The 17,445-nt window shown below is 39.9% G+C and overlaps 1 protein-coding gene across 1 annotated transcript in view; it reads right to left on the bottom strand.

Moving 5' to 3' along the window:
- DSCAM (DS cell adhesion molecule) overlaps positions 1-17,445 on the bottom strand; it is a 558,550-nt gene that overhangs the window by 98,501 nt on the left and 442,604 nt on the right. Inside the window, exons 17-19 of the mRNA XM_077813965.1 lie at positions 12,572-12,812; positions 10,693-10,839; positions 8,293-8,448 (exon numbers count right to left, since the gene is read on the bottom strand). Of these exons, the coding sequence (XP_077670091.1) occupies positions 8,293-8,448; positions 10,693-10,839; positions 12,572-12,812 (544 nt within the window). The remainder of the gene's footprint in view (positions 1-8,292; positions 8,449-10,692; positions 10,840-12,571; positions 12,813-17,445) is intronic.

Genomic DNA, 17,445 nt, shown 5'->3' with positions numbered 1-17,445 from the left:
GAGTATCCCTTTTGAACTTGAGTGAGTTAATAGACCAGATTCTCAGCTGGTGCAAATTGGTGTAGTTCCACTGAAATCAACGGAGCTGTGCTGATGTACACCAGCTGGGGATCTGGCTCAATGGGTCTCTCTAATAAAGAATAGAGATTCATTGTTTCAATTAAGGTTTTATAATGTATCATTTCCAATAAAGAAATATGAAGGAAATAATTCAATCCCCATGCCATCAAATACAATAGCTTGTGAAAATGTAGTTTAAACCCAAGGAGGGAGAGAATTAGAAAATCTATTTTAATTTTTAATGATCAGTAAAATAAATCCACGGGTGAAGATGACACTTGGCTTATGAGTGGCTCCATTGAGAGTGAAAAGGGTAGGGGAAAATGCAATGAATTCTTAAAATAGGAAGTTTCTGCTCCACTTCTCATGGTGCCACAAGGATCTCTGAGAGGAACAATTACTTTTTCTGAAGGCTCATGGGGAGAAAAGCTGTGCAAAAACATAAATGATGCCACCTTAAAAGGAAGCCTCACTTCATATGCTCAGCTGGAACCTCTCTCATTTCCTAAGCTCAACAGCAGCTATGTCTGACCTCTGGTGTCTAAAATCAGCATTGATTATTACAAGAAATCCAAATCCAAACTAATTTTCTCTAGCCTGATTTCATTATCACTTGGGTTACAGTTTAAATTTGCTACTTGGGAAGAAAATATTTTCTCAATTTCAGGGCTGCTAAAGATATTCTGGATTCATGGACATATATGTCAGAGCTGGTAACCCATATTTAAGTGATGAATGGCCACAATGTGCCTTTATCAATAATATGGGACATACCGGGCCACTGATTTAAGGAAACCTTCATAGAATACAAGGTTTGGAAGGGACCTCAGGAGGTCATCTAGTCCAACCCCTGCTCAAAGCAGAACCAATCCCCAATTTTTGCCCCAGATCCCTAAATGCCCCCCAAGGATTGAACTCACAACCCTAGGTTTAGGAGGTCAATGCTCAAACCACTGAGCTATCCCTCCCCCAATATGAGCAGATTTTACTTCCTACTGATGTAAAAACAAAAACGACATGGTATAACCCAATAATAATAAAAAAGTAGGAGGCTTGATGGTAAGGTAAAGACACTCAAGAATAAGTTTATTACTGAAGATCAGTATACTTGGTCCTTAATTTAAGTAGGGATGACTGACCACAAGTAGAAGATATGAGCTCTCCAGATCTGAACTCTCCCAAAAATGTCAGATATTTACTACCAGAGTTTGTAGAAAGAGCAGCCAGCAGCATCGTTCAGATGCTAACTTCCTCAAAGTTCAGGGGTGTTTGGCTCCAGGGCTTCAGTTTGGACCATTTCTAATTTTAACTCTCTCACTATCCTAGCAAAGATCTGTATCAGAATTAAAATAACTGCAGTGAAGCTAGTGCAAGATATGAAATAGTGACATTATCTAGATACATATCTACGTATCTTAAATGAGATTCCCTGTTGAAGAATTAAACAGTAGGGGCATTGAGCTGATTCTTGCAATATCTGAAAAGGTTGGGCTTACTGATTTAGGGCCAGATACTGCTTAACACCTCTGTGGCTTTGCAGGGAGGAGAAGGGTTAAAGGAGCCCCCTCTTGAACCAGGCACAGTCATAGAATCATAGAATATCAGGGTTGGAAGGGACCTCAGGAGATCATCTAGTCCAATCCCCTGCTCAAAGCAGGACCAATCCCCAATTAAATCATCCCAGCCAGGGCTTTGTCAAGCCTGACCTTAAAAACTTCTAAGGAAGGAGATTCTACCACCTCCCTAGGTAACGCATTCCAGTGTTTCACCATCCTCCTAGTGAAAAAGTTTTTCCTAATATCCAACCTAAATCTCCCCCACTGCAACTTGAGACCATTACTCCTTGTCCTATCCTCTTCTACCACTGAGAATAGTCTAGAACTATCCTCTCTGGAACCACCTCTCAGGTAGTTAAAAGCAGCTATCAAATCCCCCCTCATTCTTCTCTTCTGCAGACTAAACAATCCCAGTTCCCTCAGCCTCTCCTCATAAGTCATGTGTTCCAGACCCCTAATCATTTTTGTTGCCCTTCGCTGGACTCTCTCCAATTTATCCACATCCTTCTTGTAGTGTGGGGCCCAAAACTGGACACAGTACTCCAGATGAGGCCTCACCAATGTCGAATAGAGGGGGACGATCACGTCCCTCGATCTGCTCACTATGCCCCTATTTATACATCCCAAAATGCCAGTGGCCTTCTTGGCAACAAGGGTACACTGCTGACTCATATTCAGCTTCTCATCCACTGTCACCCCTAGGTCCTTTTCCGCAGAACTGCTGTCTAGCCATTCGGTCCCTAGTCTGTAGCTGTGCATTGGGTTCTTCCGTCCTAAGTGCAGGACCCTGCACTTATCCTTATTGAACCTCATCAGATTTCTTTTGGCCCAATCCTCCAATTTGTCTAGGTCCCTCTGTATCCTATCCCTGCCCTCTAGCGTATCTACCACTCCTCCCAGTTTAGTATCATCCGCAAATTTGCTGAGAGTGCAATCCACACCATCCTCCAGATCATTTATGAAGATAATGAACAAAACCGGCCCCAGGACTGACCCCTGGGGCACTCCACTTGACACCAGCTGCCAACTAGACATGGAGCCATTGATCACTACCCATTGAGCCCGACAATCTAGCCAACTTTCTACCCACCTTATAGTGCATTCATCCAGCCCATACTTCTTTAACTTGCTGACAAGAATACTGTGGGAGACCGTGTCAAAAGCTTTGCTAAAGTCAAGAAACAATACATCCACTGCTTTCCCTTCATCCACAGAACCAGTAATCTCATCATAGAAGGCGATTAGATTAGTCAGGCATGACCTTCCCTTGGTGAATCCCTGCTGACTGTTCCTGGTCACTTTCCTCTCATGTAAGTGCTGCAGGATTGATTCTTTGAGGACCTGCTCCATGATTTTTCTGGGGACTGAGGTGAGGCTGACCGGCCTGTAGTTCCCAGGATCCTCCTTCTTCACTTTTTTAAAGATTGGCACTACATTAGCCTTTTTCCAGTCATCTGGGACTTCCCCTGTTCGCCACGAGTTTTCAAAGATAATGGCCAATGGCTCTGCAATCACAGCTGCCAATTCCTTTAGCACTCTCGGATGCAACTCGTCCGGCCCCATGGACTTGTGCATGTCCAGCTTTTCTAAATAGTCCCTAACCACCTCTTTCTCCACAGAGGGCTGGCCATCTATTCCCCATGTTGTGATGCCCAGCGCAGCAGTCTGGGAGCTGACCTTGTTCGTGAAGACAGAGGCAAAAAAAGCATTGAGTACATTAGCTTTTTCCACATCCTCTGTCACTAGGTTGCCTCCCTCATTCAGTAAGGGGCCCACACTTTCCTTGGCTTTCTTCTTGTTGCCAACATACCTGAAGAAACCCTTCTTGTTACTCTTGACATCTCTCGCTAGCTGCAGCTCCAGGTGCGATTTGGCCCTCCTGATTTCATTCCTACATGCCCGAGCAATATTTTTATACTCTTCCCTGGTCATATGTCCAACCTTCCACTTCTTGTAAGCTTCTTTTTTATGTTTAAGATCCGCTAGGATTTCACCGTTAAGCCAAGCTGGTCGCCTGCCATATTTACTATTCTTTCGACACATCGGGATGGTTTGTCCCTCTAACCTCAACAGGGATTCCTTGAAATACAGCCAGCTCTCCTGGACTCCTTTTCCCTTCATGTTAGTCCCCCAGGGGATCCTACCCATCCGTTCCCTGAGGGAGTCGAAGTCTGCTTTCCTGAAGTCCAGGGTCCGTATCCTGCTGCTTACCTTTCTCAGTCACTGCCTCTGTGCTTTTCAGACTGTGGAGACTGCTCACTCTATGCGTCCCAGGGAGCAAGACACCCAAAAGGAGTCAGGGAGAAGGGAGAGACATGACCGAGCCCCTCCATCATAAAACTGGCCAGCACACATTGGGTAGTGTGCTCTACTCTCCCTGAAGGGACATAGCAGCAGGTGCTCTCCCTCTATACTCTGAGGAGCTCTGAGAGGAATTCTGCCTCCCTGAGACAGAATTCTTCCTGAGCTCCCCTGGAGCAACATGTTCCACTCTTGATATGGGGGCTGAGCCCTCAATGCTAGGTCACTGGAATGGAATATTTACTCAAACATTGCCACATTGGCTCTCCTGTCACCTCAAATGCAAAAGTCCTTTGAGAACATATTACTGTATTTTACAAATTTAAAATAATTTTAGACATTTCTTGAAGCCAGAGACACATCTATAGCAACTTCAAGTTCACGGCATTTTGGAGTGCCACAACAAGAAGGTTGGTGGTGACTGGATGTCTAACATAGTGAATGTCAGTGAAAATAAGGTAGGATCAAAGGCTAAAATAGGGAAAGAACAAGTTAAAAATTACTTAGACAAGTTAGAGGTCTTCAAGTCACCAGGGCCTGATGAAATGCATCCTAGAATACTCAGGAAGCTGACTGAGAAGATATCTGAGCCATTACAGATTATCTTTGAAAAGTCATGGAAGATGGGAGAGGTTCCAGAAGACTGGAAAAGGGCAAATATCATGCCAATCTATAAAAAGGGAAATAAGGACAACCGGGGAAATTCCAGACCAGTCATCTTAACTTCTGTACGTGAAAGATAATGGAGCAAATAATTAAGCAATCAGTTTGCAAATATCTAGAAGATAATGAGGTGATAAGTAACAGTCAGCATGGATTTGTCAAAAACAAATCGTGTCAAACCAACCTGATAGCTTTCTTTGACAGGATAACAAGCCTTGTGGATAGAGGAGAAGCGGTTGACGTGGTATATCTTGACTTGAGTAAAGCTTTTGATATGGTCTCACATGACCTTCTCATAAACAAACTAGGGAAATGCAAACTAGATGGAGCTACTATAAGATAGGTCCAAAACTGATTGGAAAACTGTTCCCAGAGAGTAGTTATCAGTGGTTCACAGTCATGCTGAAAGGGCATAACAAGTGGGATCCTGCAGGGATCAGTTCTGGGTCCAGTTCTGTTCAATATCTTCATCAATGATTTAGATATTGGCATAGACAGTACACTGATAAAGTTTGTAGACGATACCAAGCTGGGAGGGGTTGCAAGTGCTTTGGAGGATAGGATTAAAATTCAAAATGATCTGGACAAACTGGAGAAATGGTCTGAAGTAAACAGGATGGAATTCAATAAGGACAAATGCAAAGTACCGCACTTAGGGAGGAACAATCAGTTGCACACGTACAAAATGGGAAATGACTGCCTAGGAAGGAGTACTGCGGAAAGGGATCTGGGGGTCATAGTGGACCACAAGCTAAATATGAGTCAACAGTGTAACACTGTTGCAAAAAAAAGCAAACATCATTCTGGGATGTATTAGCAAGAGTGTTGTAAGCAAGACACGAGAAGTAATTCTTCTGCTCTAATCCGCACTGATTAGGCCTCAACTGGAGTACTGTGTCCAGTTTTGGGCACCACATTTCAGGAAAGATGTGGACAAATTGGAGAAAGTCCAGAGAAGAGCAACAAAAATGATTAAAGGTCTAGAAAACATGACCTATGAGGGAAGATTGAAAAAAACTGGGTTTGTTTAGTCTGGAAAAGAGAAGACTGAGGGGGGACATGATAACAGTTTTCAGGTACATAAAAGGTTGTTACAAGAGGAGGGAGAAAAATTGTTCTTCTTAACCTCTGAAGATAGGACAAGAAGCAATGGGTGAAAATGACAGCAAGAAAGGTTTAGGTTGGACATTAGGAGAAACTTCCTAACTGTCAGGGTGGTTAAGCACTGGAATAAATTGCTTAAGGAGGTTGTGGAATCCCCATCATTGGAGATTTTTAAGAGCAGGTTGGACAAACACCTGTCAGGGATGGTCTAGATAATACTTAGTCCTGCCATGAGTGCAGGGGACTGAACTAGAGGACCTCTCGAGGTCCCTTCCAGTCCTATGATTCTATGATTCTACTTCCTCTGACTCAATGTACTGATGGCCCAAACATATAGTCTTACAAAATGATTTAACAGGATTTCAGTGTCTTTTGGGGTGTGGCTAAGACAGAGTGGGAAGCAGCATCTCAAGGCAGTTTCAGACAGAGTAATTGCGGCTGATGAACTAAAGGAGTTTCCGGTGTTGTGGTAGCTGTGTTGGTCCTAGAATATCAGAGAGACAAGGGGGCTGAAGCAATGACTTTTATTGGACCAACTTCTTTTCGTGAGAGAGACGAGCTCTTGAAAAATAAATGAACTTGAAAAATAAAAGATAAAGGTAAAAATATTCCCTCAGCCACCTTGTCTCTCTAAAGGAGTTAAAACATAGCTGCTTCTACTGAGTTCTGGAAGTAGAACTACATTTATGAATCATAAGACATGCTCCTTGATGCTGTTAATCCATCTTTGATCAAAGTAATAAAAGGAACTATGTAAATATTGAAAAGAAAAACAAGTCTGAGAACAAATAGCCTGAGTAGAGCTGAGTGAATAATGAAAAGAAATGTACATTAAGGGCATGCGTTGTAGGGTGGCTCTGCCTGGAGTGCCCTCTTGTAGCAGACTGTGACAGAACAGGCACAACTGCCTCAGTTTCCCTTCTCAGGCAGCCCAAAACCTCCATGACAGTCTCTTGCCTAATAAGGTCTCTCCTTGGGACCAGTTTATTACAAAAACATAGTGCAAATAGCCCATAACAACAGTCCCCAAACAGTCCATTTATCACCCAAGTGCAGACAGTCCCTTAAAACCCCAAGACATCTAGTTCCTCAACATCTCACATACCACACTGCAGTGTCTGCCATCACTCCTGGGCTCTTCTTCAGTTCACTTTCGTCCTTTAACCAGGTCAGCCTCCCTAGACCTTCCAGCTGGGATATAATCCACTCTTCCCAGCAGGAACACTCTTTCCCCAGCCACTCTGATGGGAGTTCATCCTCATTAGGAGGGCACCACCGCTCCTCCTGTTCAGTTAACTTTTCATATCCCACACAGGCCAGCAGATGGGCCCTTCCATTGCTCACCTGGCTCCAGCTCTACACCACAGCGATGTCAGCAGGTAAGCCCTACACTGCTCCCTTGCCTTCAGCCCGTAGCTTTGGCTCTCTGGCTTAGAAGTCAGCAGGCAACACCCTCTCTTGCTCTCTGGCCTCCAGCCCTAGCTCGCTGGTTTAGGAAGACCAGCCTGCAAACCCAACTTGCTGCTCTCCTGCTTTCAGCCTTCCCCCAGAAATCTCCTACAGCTTCCTTCAAGCACCTCCAGTCTTTTGGTCCCTGACAGCTCTCACCTGCCCTTTCCCTCATTAACTCCTCCAGGCAACTCCCATTTTATATGGGCCAGGTGACCTCTTAAGACCCAGTTAGGAGGCAGCTGATGAGTCACATGTGCGTAGCCTCTTCCTTCTTAAAGGCCCAGTGCCACACTGCAATAGCCTGATCCTCATTTGCTGTGAGGTCCCTTGACACCACTCCATCAGTGTAAAGTGACATTAAAGTGGGGGTAAATTTCAGAACCAACCCCTTAATACTTGGTTTGATTAACTGAATAGAATTCTTCAATGAATGAAAGTCAGTAGGGGTTGGACAGCCTCTCCCTTACGCACTTCTGTAAATCCTCGTCCATATCAATTTTACTAATATTTATGCATTATCTATAAATTGGATGAATAATAAAGAAAAAAGTTATTGACTCATTTATTTGAAAAAAAATCACAAATGTCACTGAAGAAATGATTGAACTAATATTATTCCATCAGCTCTGTGCCTCTATCTCTGTGCCTCACACTCCTATCTCTGCCAAAACATCCCTGACCTCTTGAGAACCCAGACTTTCAAAGGCATTAAAGTGCTCAAAGATGCAGCTAGGTGCTTAGTGGAATTTTCAAAAGTGCCTAAGCAGGTTAGGCTCCTACCTTCTACTGATTTAGAAAGTCTATCTCAAGGATAATTCAAAAACAGTAACATGTCAAAGTTGTTAAATAGACTACTGTTACATTAAAAAAAATATACTAACATAATTAAAATTAATCACGTGCTTAGATGCTTTGCTGAACTGGGGCCTTAACGCTTAACCTGGCCATAAAAGGAATGAATAAATAGAAATGCCCATTTTTTTTTAAATTGGGCACATAGCACCGAACATGTGCTCACAACTCAAGAGCTATGTATGCAAAACCCAGTTTGTGCATGCACACTGGGTTTTGTACACACATTGCTTTGAAAATCTGGGCCAAATCAAGCAGTCTCCTATCACGTCAGGCTGGCTATGGAGAATTTCTTAGTTCTTACCATCCTCTTTAGTGCGGGTGAAAATTTGTTCACTCCTGACTCCATCTCCAGCTCGTGTGAATGCCAAAACCTGGATGCTGTAGTTGGTGTATTTTTCCAGGCCATCAAGCTCTAGTGAGGGCTGTGTAGTAGTGACATTTTTAATCTCTCCCAGCTCTAGGGAACAAAAAGTGAACCAAGTTATTGGCAATGCTATTCTTCTCTTAATCATACGTGTCTATCTTGGTATGAAAATAAAAGGGGAATCTTCTGATTAAAGAATATTCACTCATGAAAGAGAAAGAATATTTTGTGATTATAAAATAGATACCTTAAATGCTCACACTGATCAATACTATAAAATAGAGCAGACGGGAAAAAAATGACAACATTTGAAATTTTTATGTCAGTTCCATTTCACATGATTAACAGCAAACTTGTTTTTAACTTTATAATTTATTTGGCCTTTTTTTTAAAATTGAAATTTGAAGCAAAAATATCAAAACCACTGTCAAAATGGTTATTGAAATTTCGCATTTACTGAGAAACAGCTTTTCGGTAAATGAAATATTTCTATAATGGTACTGACAATACTTACAATTTAAAAATTGGTAATAATGATGCAACATTTTCCCCTCAAAATAAAAACATTAGAAAAAGTCAACAATTTTTACAACAGTTTTCGTGTCTGAAAAAAGCCAACAAACAACGCTTTTTGTCTGAAAAATTTTGCCCAGCTCTACTGTAAAGAACACAATGGTCAGAAGCATTAGTTAACAATAGATTTAAATGAGGTAAAACCAAATTCACTTGCATGGAGAGATGTGGCTCATCACATAAACCTCAATGTACTAAGCTGGGAAGTGTTCATGTGCAAAAATGCTTTAAAAGAACAACTAGAACAGAAAATATAGCTAACAAAATAAGGACATTCAAAGTTAAAATTTCAGGTCCAATAGCTGCGTTTTGCAGGGTATAGTAGGCTATACTGTAATGTAGCTTTTCAGCAGTGTAGGGCCTAATCCAAAGCCTACTGAAATCAATGAAAAAAAATTACCTTGTCTTGAATCAGGACTGCATATTTTCTCATCTTTATTTTTCATTCACCAATGAGTAGTCACCGTACCTCAAAAAATTTCTGACTTGAGCATTATCACTAGTAATAGTGAGCCTCTGGGTTACATTCTGTCCTCATTTACAACTGCGCAACCTCATGTTTGAACAGGTGTAACTAGCAGAGGACAGAACTTGGCAAGACAGTTGGAATTTAATTAAGTATTCTACTGATGGGTACACACACTAGAATATAATCCAGCTCATTCTGCCAGAGCTGAGACAGCTCTGCACTGCTAGCAAGAGTTTAAAAAAAGAGTTAAAATGTGTTGTTCACTAAAGTCCACAAAAAGGAAACAAATATTGAGGTGATATCATGATAAATTGCAGAATGTGATAAATGCATGCACACTTGACCACCTCACTTGTTCTCTCCCCACTAATCCACTTCCCTTAGGATCTATGTTAACATTCCAAACATCTGAGCACTTCAAATACATGTGGGGGGAAAAAAGCTGCCCCAAATCTGTTTCCTTCCTTCACCCTAATTGTGGAGGCAAAAGCACATTGTCAGCACATTATTAAAAAAATATACAGGGAGCAAATCTATTGAGGAGGATGGTGTTATGTTTACAGTGTCACTGCTTAGTGTACACACGCACTTCACTATGTAATTTTTGTTTCAAATCACATGGAGATGAAAAGTGCTAGTGTCAGATAAACTGCAACTTGTTTATTCTCCAAAATGGTTGAAATAACTTCAAGCCATTTACTAATTACAAAACAGAAATCCCCTCAAAAGCCAATCACTGAAGACAAGTCCATAATACCAATGATTTGAGAGGTAATTCTGTTGACCTTAAGAAAAAGAAATGCCAGGTAGGTTTCTTTTCCCCCCCTGAAAACAAGAACCCTTTGAGTAGTTCAAAAAATATATTTTTAAAAACGGTTGTGACATTTAAACAAGGATTCCTGTGTTTAATGTTGTTCTTCCTGGATGAATAATCAGATAAGTATTTTGATAATGCTGCTAAAACTAGCAATGTAATCTTTAAAGGAAAGGCAGTAGCTTCATCTCTGAGGAGGTAAAGAGGAACTGATGATACTCCCACACTTGCCAAAATTCTCTTTTGAACACGTGTGTATTCATAAATAGTTTTGTAACAACCTGTCAACAACTCAAAGCTCTCTACAAAATGATTCAGACACAGATGTATGATGCTCTGTGTAAAATGAAGATGAAAGAAAATTTAGTTTTCTGATATGCTTTTCACACCAGAGGACAAAATGATATTAACTGCCATGATCTGCCTGTTATCCTGTCATTGCTATTGGCAAACACCTGATAGGTTGGTTAAAGCTGCTTACCTCCATCCAAGAGATTAGCCCAGTAAATAACTCTGAATCCCTGTAGAATCCCATTCAGGGCTTCTTTGGCAAGTGTAGACCAGGAAATGGAGATAGTTTCTGGTGATGTAGCAGTGGCTTGGACATTCCCTGGTGGGCAACTGGGCACTGGAATGAGATATTCACCAATTTTAGCTCTAGATAACTTCTGTGGACAAGTAAAACTGTACTCTTAAGAGATTACAGTCACCAATGTGAAACTGAATGCTTAAAATGCACACATATATTTTTTTCAAAATTCATTGGAGACACAAATTAAATAACAATCATTCCCACTTCTTGGAAGAGTCCCTTTCTACTACATTTTCAATTTTCATCACTTAAGCAAAATCCATTATTTGAACCTGAGTTTCTACTTTGCTACTGATGGAACTGCTTGGTTACGGCTACATTTGTTTTTGAGAGTACAGTTCACTTCCCAGAAATGTCTTTGGACCCACTCCTTCTCCCTCACTGACTTGCCCTTCATTAGGATTTTCCCTTGCTACTAAAAGGAAAATAAATTCTAGAGCTGATTAAAATATACATAAAAATGGATTTTTTGAATACATTTGAGATTTTTCTAAATCAAAATTTACAGTTTTTTGAAAAATTTCAACCCCTTTTCCCAAAAATTTAGAACATTTTCAAATTTTCAATCAGTTTTAACAAATTTATATTTAGTAATTCCTGTTTCAAATGCAATACTTGTTAATCTATCGATTTGCCTTCTTGATTTATCTTATCCCCAATTCCCATAATGACCTCACAGTGATGTTACAAAAATGTTCCCAAGAAAAAACCCATATGTGCCAGATAAAGCAGAAAAACTTTACACCTGTTGCAGTAGTAAAAACATGCATGTTTAAGTGAATTGTCTTCCATCATGCTATACTCTGTCTAGTACAAACAGGATTTGCAGTAAATGTAAAACACCAGAATTCTCTGAAGCGTATGCCTCAAACACTGTAATACTCAAGAACGTACAAATGTGTTACTCTGTTTAACATACATAAGGTCAGATTCTCAGTTGGTGTAAACTGACATTGACTTTAGTGGATTTATGCCAATTTAAATTGCTAAAAATCAGCCTTTTGATATCTTCCTTGGTTGCTTGTGTTAGAATTTACTTTTATACTGTTTTAAAGTATCAACGTCCTCTCTATAGTATATGGAATAACTCTTTCTTCCACTAGAGGACTCTCTATCATTATTTGAGAAATGCTCTTCTGTGTGGTTTAGAAAAATAATTCTGAATTACTTTTCTCAATGGACAGTCTGAAATATACAGAACATGCCAGTGACTTTTCTTTCATTAGTTTGGACATTCTTGGAAAAACTCATGTCTCATTTTAGGCTGGCAAATTACGTTACTGCATAAACACAGCTCTGGGTTTCACAGCAGACTTCTCTGAAAAAAATAGTTACTTCAGTTTTAGGATTTTTACTTTAAGAGATATCAAACCTCACTATGATCCTATGTTGAGAGCATGAAATTGGCAACCGAGTCAATATCAAAACAAGGGTGTTTCTAAGAAAGGGTACATTCTAAATCAAGTTCTCTCACAACTGGAGATGTTATTAAATCAGAATAGTCATATTTCTTAAACTGAACTATATTGTATAGCTAGCAATTTGAAATTTGTACACAACACGCAGGCTGATTTGTTCCCTCCCACCTGTCTATAATATAACTATTGTTTCCCAATGTAACCATTCTATTATCCACTATATAATGAACACTAATCAGGCAGTAGATACAATTAGGTCAACATATTCATCCGTGGGAATAAAAGGCCCGATAAAGAAATCATAAAATGTGTGCAATGGTATATATGATATTTGCTTGCCTAGGACCTACCATCCTCTAGGGTAGTGGTGATGATTTCCTGAGAAGAAGGTCCTATTCCAGCCCGGTTACATGCCTGTACTACCATGCCATACTGGGTGAATTTTTTCAGGTTATCCAGGGTATAAACTTCACTATCTCCAGTGGTGTCAATACTGATGATGTTGAACTGGAAATTGCCCCCTGCACTGTACTCTCGGTAGCCTATCTGGTATCCACGAATAATTCCATTTTGCAAGTGCTTCTTTGGAGCCTGAACAGGATAGGAAATATTATATGTTAAGAATATATGTGGAAATGCAAATAAATTCTGTCCTTTAAGCACTTTTAACTGCACAGAAAGTCAACGATTTCTTTAAATGAACACCACTCTATTTTTAAGTAATAAACTGAGGGAGTCACTGTTCATCAGGCAACAACTCTTTACTATACTAAACAAATTTCAGGCCAAGTTGTCTATTACCCAGGATATAATCATCCAGTTAAAAAGAATTCCAGACTGTTATTTTACTAAAATGCCTAATGGTGAAATATTTTTGAGACCTCATTTAGATTTGGAAGTTTTTCCTGGATAAATCAAGACATTGAGGCAGCCACGTCTGTTGTGGGCACATAGATGAACTTTGAAGGCAGTAGTGAATCAGAATGTAGGAATTTCTACACTGAATGGCTATTGAAACAAGTGTTTGGTATCCAATGTTAAAAAATGTGCCCAGGAAATGTATTATACACTTTAGTTCTGAGTCACCATACAAGATTCCTGCACTCTGACTGACAGATCTTTCCATTTCAGTAGACTGTAGTATAAAATACAGTATAAAATAAAATAAGCATTGTTAACTTGGTGAGAAAGTCTATTAGTAACAGAAATGTTTGTTATGTTTCCGCTTACACAGATGCTGAAATTTGTTGAACTACTGAAATTTGCCTGTAAAAATGTTCTCATCTAATGCACTGGGTGCATATACAATTATTGTAAAAATTACAACTACTACTTAGGGTCCATGTACAAAAACTAATACACACACAGATCCCATCAGTGTACCCAAACAAGCTCTCCCTCTACCATCAGCACACAATACTGAAGTCTATAACCAGATTTCCTAGAGTAACAGGATTTCATTTTCAGATGCCTTGTTTATTTTCCACTGCATTTGGTTTCCAAAAAAGGAGACGAAGCTACAGGCAGGAATCTTTTCTTGGGACAAGAGTATACTTCAATTCCCCCAGTAACAACAAATTTTCTAAGACAGTGGTTGCCTCCTCATTTACTGTTTCAATGTGGACCTTTAGGTAATAAGAAGTAGTAAAGACAAATATACATTGCCTAATCACTAAGCCCAAATCCTCACTGATTTCAGCAAAAGTATGCAAAAGAAATGCAGAATCAGGGCCTAAGTTCATACATGAGACCTCGGTGGGACTAGAACCATGCTTTCTGATATATAATAGACCAGTTATTTTTCTTGGTTTCCTGAATAACTGTTCTGTTGGGTGATTGAAGACATTTCTTTAAAAAGTCACATCTTATAAAAAATGCATTAGCTGCCAGTGTGGCATCATAGTCTCAATACATTTACAGTTTGTTGCTCATTAAATTATTGTAAAACTTCATATTTTACCATTGGGAGCAGGGGGGAACCTGATTGGAATTTTAAAAATCTGGATATCTTCATGGGAATCCGGAACATTTGTTCCAGTTGAGAAGGAAATATCACAGTTATATTTTAGTGGTTAAGTGAGCAAGTAAAAGGCAAATAGTTTTCTCAGTTGAAGCACTGCGCACTCTGTTTCATAATCATTGTATAAAATGTGGACCATCTTTGTGAATGGACAGTGTAGTTTTGTTGTTTTAGTAAAATAACAAAAACAAAAGAAAACAAAACAAAAAAGCCCACCAGGGCATAGACAGCAGAAGTATTAGAATACTCAGTTAACTGGTCATTCATTCACTTTCTTGCTTAAATGTCCTTTTCTTATAATTTGTTGAAATTGAAAATTTGTTGAAAATTTTCTGTCAAAACTGTTTTTAGATGGAAAACTAATTTTTTTGTGAAAACAATCTCAAGGGAAAATTTTGGTTTTCTTCTGTTCAAAAGCTGAATGTCTGAAAACCAAAATGCTAGAATAGGGTGTAGATGTGGCAGTAGAGGCAGGGGCTTAGATGCCCTGAGTATGATCCTGTTTGAAATGCTGGGCATGCACATGGAGTGACTAGACTTGCCTGCTGCTCCCGCCACCACAGCTACAGTCTATTTTTAGTGTGCTAGCTTGATTAGAGCTAGCATGGGTCTGTCTCCTCATGCGAGAATTTATACCTGCAGGTTGAAGTGCAGACATACCCGATTAGCTATTCTGGAATGGGTGTCTTTTTCTGACCAGAAACTCCACCCTGTACTGCAGAAAGTTTTGTTGAAACTGATATATTGCTGCACCAAGTTTCAGTTGGGACAAATCAGCATTTTCTGACCAAAATAAAAAAAACGGTTGTGGAAAAAATCCTGACCAGCTTGTGCCTAAATATGGATTTTGGAGCCTTACTCTACGTGAGCAGGTTTGAAAATGTTAGCTGCAATGTTTTACTGTTGTACTTTTTATATAGCAAGAACCAGGTCACCCAGTAGAATTACTTGGCAGCAGGTTTAAAAACAAACATAAAGGAGTGCTTCTTCTCACAACATACAGTTAACCTGTGGAAATCATTGCCCGGGGATGATGCGAAGGGCAAATGTATAAATGGGTTCAAAAAATAACTAGATAAATTCATGGAGGATAGGTCCATCAATGAGTATTAGCCAGGATTATCAGGAACACAACCGTATGCTCTAGGTGTCCATAGCCTCTGACTGCCTGAAGTGGAGACTGGACAACAAGGGATAGATCATTCCACAATTTCCCTGTTCTGTTCACTCCCTCTGAAGCATCTGGCACTAGCCACTGTCAGAAGACAGAATCCTGGGCTAGATGGATCATTGGTCTGATCCAGTGTGGCTGTTCTTATCTTATCTTATGCAAAGCAATAAGGATGCAGCCTGTTTGTATCCAAGAGTTGCCTACATGTCACTTGTATAGCAAAGTGCTCATTCCACCCCTAAATGGGGCCATAGAGATTAAGGCCCCGAGTCTCCCTGTCAGAAAAGAATTCTCCCAGTAAGGATCATGATAGGTGAACAGTAGTCCTAAGGGAAGGGCACAGGAGGGCTACTGGCAGAACAGTAGCCTGAGCTTAACCAGTGAGTGATATCCTAGGTCAAAAAAAAAAAAGAAAGAAAGAAAGAAAGAAAGAAGAAGTCATCTTGTTTTAAACACCATGGTGAAACCTAGCACTGTTTAGATGAGCCAACAGATCATCTGTGGACACTTTATATTCTAGTGCAACTCTAAATACCACTGAATCAAAGTGACCAGTTTCCTGCCAGACACCTGGGGAACTGAGAGGAAGGGAGACTGGTGCAGCTGTAACCAAAATGTATTACTTCTTACCGCATACTGAACTGAAAATCATTTTAATTAAGTGAACGTCATGCCTCTTATGGTGCCTCTCGAGAGCAGAAGAGTGAAGGTTGTGGTTCATGGTCTGTGGTGTATGATAGCTGCAGTAGAGTTCAGGTTTGTGTTTAGGGATAGAAGAATAGAGGGTCTGCACTGGTAGTGTTAGATTGGCTTAAACGTCCATTTCTTTGCTTTTGTGGTTTATGTCAGGTAGGTTGAGTGTGTAGCAACTTTAACTCTGGCACTATTATTAGTAATACTATTATTTATTTGTACATGAGTTATAATCAATTATCTTACTGCTACATTATAGCGTCTGCCATTTGTTCTTTCAGTTGTAATGTGCTCTTGCATGTTCATTTTATTATAAAGTGTACAATGCCGTCACTTGAAAAGTTTTGTAGTTTCACAGAGCAAATCAGTCTTGGCCATGATTCTGAATGTCCTCTGCACAAGAAAGGGACCAAGAAAAACACAACTCCAGTGGCACTCCTTTAGATGCATTTACTTTCCTGACAGCACACACAGACCAGGTAGTTAAATGTCTAAATGGGTACAACTGCAGGCACAGCTAATTGTGCCCACCTTTAATTAAGCGTGCAAAATTGTACCTATGATGATGGAGGCAATTTTTGAAAATTTAGGCCAGGAAGTTTCATTTCAGCTGTAAATATCTGCGTAGATGTGTGTCCATAATGCTAAAGAGGAGATTTTCAAAAGACACCAATGGCAGTGAGGTGCATAACGCCCACAGAAAGTCAATGGTGCCTAACTCCCATTTGTGCTTTTGGAAATCTCCTCCAAAATCAGCTTTTAAGCATTTCTTCATATAAGGCCAGAGTCAGTATACTGTACAGTGTACATTATTTTAGAAGATGACTATGTGCTCTCCTGCAATGGTAAAATATATTAAAGTACGGCACTTCATGTACCCTCTTCAGCTTTCTCTACTGGTATGTTATGGAGCTTCATTTTGTCTGCTATATGATGCTATTCTTTGTAGCCACATACCATTGCTACCTGTGGAAACCACAGAAACAAAAAGTATAACTCAACGACATGAAGGTGATACAAACATTATCACTGTATATCTGACAACTAAAAAAGGAGTAGCAAACAATTTTTGCCTGATTGGACAAGTCAGGGCAAAATCACTTCCTTACACATTGCAAGAATTTTAAATAGGATGCAATTTGCTACATTTTATAATTTTATGATCTCCCCTCCCAATCTGAAAAAAGAAAAGGAGTACTTGTGGCACCTTAGATACTAACAAACTGGCTCAAATAAATGTGTTAGTCTCTAAGGTGCCACAAGTACTCCTTTTCTTTTTGAGAATACAGACTAACACGGCTGCTCCTCTGAAACCTCCCAATCTGAATAATTATATTTTG

This window comes from Eretmochelys imbricata, chromosome 1, assembly GCF_965152235.1.
Source record: "Eretmochelys imbricata isolate rEreImb1 chromosome 1, rEreImb1.hap1, whole genome shotgun sequence".
NCBI lineage: Eukaryota > Metazoa > Chordata > Testudines > Cheloniidae > Eretmochelys > Eretmochelys imbricata.
Note: the sequence above shows the minus strand (reverse complement) of the source record. Positions and strands in the feature narration are given on the sequence as shown.